This window comes from Halyomorpha halys, unplaced genomic scaffold (assembly GCF_000696795.3).
Source record: "Halyomorpha halys isolate HHAL.00 unplaced genomic scaffold, Hhal_1.1 Scaffold347.1, whole genome shotgun sequence".
Classification (NCBI taxonomy): Eukaryota; Metazoa; Arthropoda; class Insecta; order Hemiptera; family Pentatomidae; genus Halyomorpha; species Halyomorpha halys.
This window is the reverse complement of record NW_027106249.1, coordinates 102,233-107,559: the sequence shown is the minus strand read 5'-3', so window position 1 is coordinate 107,559 and position 5,327 is coordinate 102,233. Positions and strand designations below refer to the sequence as shown.

Here is a 5,327-nt window from a genome sequence, read left to right as displayed (position 1 = left end):
AAAGTAACTTTCATTTTACTTGTTTGAAATAATCAACTATCTCACATTATTAGCACTCATAAGAAGACAGATAAATACATATCAAGTAGTAGAAAGTAACGGCGAATGACAAAGAATGGGTAATAAAACGATTGTTCTAATATGAATTTAAATTTGTGGGCGAATGCGTAATGGATTCAATCTGATGAATAATTAGTTTTATAATTTCCTTAATTCTACTTCTAAGCCTTTCGGTTACTGGATAACTTCATAAAATCATTCTTAGTAGGTTTATTAATAATTCTTTAACAACTTATCATTCAATAATGCAGAATGTAAATTGCATTAAACTGGTATATTTTTGGGATACTTTTGTAATGGAAAATGTTAAAATTTTGCAAGGAGAAATAATGTTAATAATACTTTATCAGTTTTAAAACAGGACGGGAAATGACCACATCGTTATCTTTGAAGGTTACCTCAACTTATCTCAGCTAGCAGTGCGTTCTGGCTCGTTGAGGAAAGATGTTCTCCTGGCTCTGCTGCTTCATCTTGTTTCTGGACATCAACTCTCCTTCGGACGCAGAAGTAATCAAAGGAACAGAAACCGAGAACAAACTAATCTTCCATGACACGTTACTCCGGAAAACAGAATACAAGAACATAATCCGATGCCCTCAAGGCCAGAGGATGGTTCCATGCAAGCACACCCTCTGCTGTTTGAAGACTGACCCCTTCGATAATACAGGTGCACCTTACGTTCTAGTTGTAGATACGCTTATAATAAAACTTTTTGAATCTTTATTGCAATTAAACTTGACTACAATGGAAACTATTATGTGACAAAGAACTTTGCTGTGTAATCAATATATATTTCATATGTATTAAGTAAAGTATGACCAATCCCCTCATTTAGGGAGGACAGTCCCTCGAAAAGTGCCCACTTTTTCGATATTTACGCCACTGTTTTGCAAAAACGTATACCCAGGAATCGTGATATATAGTACAAATTTAGAACCAAGTAACGCATTGTAATGAAATTTGATTTACATGAAATTGTGGACATTGAAAAACACATATTTAAAAATATATATATATCTTATAATTTAAATGCATAAATAATGATTATAAAATGAAAGGAAGCATAAAGAAATGGTTTAGAAACTACTTAAATTGCGAAATCGTAACATTGTTATTGCTGCAAATGTCTTAACTATTCAATGCGATGTGAGTTCTTGTAAATTTCTTTTCTCAGTTTTCGGATTTCTTTATTACGTTATTAAGTTTGGTTATATTATTGAACTATACTCGTGTACCTTTGTTCCACTGATTCTACATGTCGCTCAACGGATTAGAGATGTATATAGTCCGTCGTAATTACACTTTTCTCTTGCCTTTTCGACGCTGGTTGAAGTTGAATGCCGATTTAGTACAATACAACATAAAGTCAGGCACCTGTTGCTCTCTTCCTTACTGAATTTGATAAGAATGGAAGAATATTTCTTAAGATTTTAGTTTTGTATCGCATGCGTTTAATTGTTTCCTGTTGATTGAAGGGATAAGTAGATGAATGGGCTATGTAACATTTTTTGATGTTTTGAATATTTATTGTGGGTGAAGGGGGTAGGTGCCTATCTAGCTAGTATAGGTACTCTAACCTCAAAACCTAATTAATAACTGAGATACCTAGATGTAGAAGGGATTATGTACACATAAAACCATAAAAACTCCAGCAAAACAAATGAACCTTATTTTCTTAAAGTTTACTAGTTGTAATATTACCCCTTTACCTTCTTACTCTTGCAATTCTAAGAACCCAATGAAACTTGAATTTAGGATTGTTAAAATATGAAAAAAAAAAAAAATTAATGATAGTACTAACATTAGGAACACAACTAACACCTTTGATCCATTTCTTGACATCAGTGTCAAGTGTGCTTGATTATAATTGAAGATTTAACATTTATAAATTTTACTTATTTTATTGTGATTCATGATGTTTCAGATTGTGGGAACAGATACGCTTTCAATGATTATGACACTACTATATCATATGGAATTAAAACATTTCGTTCAGAATTTCCATGGCATATAGCACTTTATAGACAGAACAGTACTGATGAAATTCCGGAATACATTTGTGGAGGAAACATACTTCATTCAAAAGTTATATTAACTGGTACTTGTTCTTTTACAAAATTTTGTATGATGAATTTATTTTATTAATCTGTGGTCAGATATCAACATATTTTAAGTCACTATCACATCTTTCCAGAATTGTAAATTTAAACAAAAATTACTGGTATGCTATTCTGTGAATTTGATTTATATTACATTACAATCTTTTAGCGTTGTTTTTTCATAAAACTTTAAGAAAAAAATTCAAACGTTTGGCTCACTCAGCATCAGCGAGACTCAGAAATATCACAAACCCTTTCTTTTGGAAAAAGTGATTTCCAACATTTTGCCATCTGAGCACAGATATTTTTAAAATATGACTAAGATCATCTAATGGCATTATAAGATAAGAGATCATCTAATAATAATATAAGATAAGAACCCCTTTCCTCCAATTGTGAGAATCTATATTCCCATGCAATTGGAAGAATTTCACAGCATTATTTTTTTATTGTTATTTTTTGTAATCTAGTCTGATTGTGTTGAAATGGTGAATTTTCAAAAAAGCCTTCCTCTAAAGTAATTTGATTTGTTTTAAATATTTAACCATTTCAAAACGTTTATTAGTGATGAAAAGTGGAAAAATATGAACTATGAAAAGAGATGTCCAGCTCCCTCCTTGGCTGCTTCGCTGACCTCTCTTGAGTCCCTGGCTATCTCCTCTAGAATGTCCACGTATTTTCCTTTCTTCTTAAAAATGCCTTCCCTTCCCTACTTTCTTACAGCTATTTCATTGGCTATAATCATTTTTGAGGCATAGACCGTTTTCACATCTCCGTCGGGCAGCTTCTCTTTTGATCCCAACCCAAAACACTTTTCTGTTTTTGCTTTTTATGGTTCAGAGATAAGGAGTATGAGAACAAACAGTCATGCAGGTGAGGTGTTCAATTAGCGTGGTGTAGCTACCAGGCAAGGTCCTTATCGAGATCCCCCCCCTAGACCCTTTGAAAAGCCGCTAATGGCCGAGATGTTTAATTGCATTGCTCTTCTACCTCTCCGCTATTACTATTATCAAGCAGCAAATGCTGACCACTTTCACTTTTTCCCGTCAAACGCTCACTTTGGTGCTTGCCTTCTATCTGCAGGTTTGTTTCCTATCTTGTTCATTATCATCCTTTATCCTTGATTTTGCTCTTATTCCCTTTTTCTATCTTTTAGTATGAACTTTATTTTATATTTCTTTTTTATCTGTTGTTATTTCCTTTTGCATTAACCTTTTTTTTATTCTTATTTAATTTTATGTTTCACTGTATGCCTCTTTTTTATTTTTTAATTTACATTGTTCATTTATTTTTACTCATTTAAGTGTTTTTATCTTTTTTAGCCCTGCAACATGGGGCAAAATGTTGGCTCATATTAAATAGTTGTATACATAAGAAGATGTCTAGAGTTAAGGTAAAAAACAAACAAATAGTTTTTAACGATTTAATGTCCGATGTTTACCACAATTTGCAGGGCTCTTCTAAGCGATAGGTTTAACATACCCATAATAAATAGTTTTATGATTATTTGAATTTTTCTTTGACCCAAAACGAACCATCTTCCTTTTACTATCACACAGGGGCAATCATTGATCTTCCAGTATGTTTTAAAAACATTTTTTGTCATCAGTTAATATTTAAAAAATTGAAACTATTTTGCTACTTAATTAGTTTCAATAATGTATCTAAATTAAAACTTTATTATATTTATTTTTGGGTCTTTATTTTATACCCTTTATCCACTATCTAAATTAAATCTTCAATTATATTATTTTGGTAGTGGTATTTGGTGAGGGGAACTAGTCCGACAAGTGGGCCTAGTGGTCCTTTTTCCCAATCCCTGGCGGCTACCTGAGTTGCTGCCGCATTCTAACCAAGGTGGGAATGTCAAGACTCATTTCTCAGGCCCGCCGATAAACAAATATTAACTGCCCCAGGTGGGAATTGCACCCACAACGTTCCAGACCAAGCGCCATGGGACCTACAACCAAACCCTCACAGCCATTATGTCCCTTTAAATTATATTAATATTTAATGTTAAATTATATCCCTGTTATCAGGACATAAAAGGTTTAAAATGTAGTATAAAAATAAAATAAATTAATTTCAAAATTGTATAATAATTAAGAACTGATCCAAATATTATTTCAATGATAATCCAACATTATACCATTACATGAATAGTCAGTACTTCAAATTTATTATATTTACTATAAAATAAGAAAGATCATTAAAATAAATTTTAATTTAATTTTTATTTTCAGCTGCTCATTGCCTTTATGATGATATCTCCTCTGAACTAGATAATGGTATTTTTACAGTAATAGCTGGAAAATATCATGTGTCATGGAAGCACAGAGATCCTGGTGAACAAAGGCTAAAGGTATTTATTTGAATGTAATTGAACTGTTTATTTCAGAAAGGAAATAACCTTCAAAAATAGGTTTTGATTAATACAGAAATAACTAACTGTCTTAACATTGTAATTTGAATACTAAAAATCATACTACTTCAAATTTAAAAAATTGTAATTCAAATTTATTCTACCTTCAGAGACTCGATTTTGTGAAATAATATTGTTAATAGATTATAGAAATTTATGTTCAGTAAAAGTTTTAAATTGCAGTCTAGTTTGTGAGTGGTAATCCAACAACTTTTTAATGACATTATTATCTGTGATGTTATAAATAAGATATCCTTGAGAATGGCTGAAACATAGGAGTTATTAGAAAATAAACATGTTGAGACTTTATCGATATTTTTTATTATAACTGATAAATATTTTAGTAGTATGACTTTGTAATAAATATATGGGTTGGAATTCTTAGAAAAACATTTATTTACATAAAAAGAAAATTAAATACTAAGATTTTCAATTTTATTGAGGACGATATCGCAAGTAATTGGGAACAATCTCTTGTTTATCTGCAGATACAAACTAAATGAAATAAACTTTGCTTTAGCAACCTTTACAAGTATTCACAATAGATTCCCTTTAGTCTTTTATGTCAGGGATGAAAACTAACACTTCACTTGTCCCTGGTAACACTATTTCCACTTTCACAAATATTAAACTCTTATAGTCTCTCTAAGACTGGGACTTTACCTTCTGTCCCATATCTCTGCTACCTGCCTATGTTCTGAGGAACCTTCTCCTTTGGTCACCAAAATAAGAATCCTTTGCCTGCC

At 31.6% G+C, this 5,327-nt stretch overlaps 1 protein-coding gene across 4 annotated transcripts in view; it reads left to right on the top strand.

The window, feature by feature from the left end:
• The window catches only part of LOC106681551 (uncharacterized), a 48,075-nt gene that overhangs the window by 24,811 nt on the left and 17,937 nt on the right, over positions 1-5,327 (top strand). The window contains exons 2-4 of one of the 4 annotated variants that reach the window (XM_067044621.1): positions 454-727; positions 1,985-2,158; positions 4,403-4,521. In XM_067044621.1, coding sequence (XP_066900722.1) covers positions 505-727; positions 1,985-2,158; positions 4,403-4,521 — 516 coding nt within the window. In that variant the 5' untranslated portion in view covers positions 454-504. Of the gene's footprint in view, positions 1-6; positions 728-1,984; positions 2,159-4,402; positions 4,522-5,327 lie in introns of those variants that run through there. The other 3 variants (XM_067044620.1, XR_010842644.1, XM_067044622.1) reach the window with 3 other exon arrangements.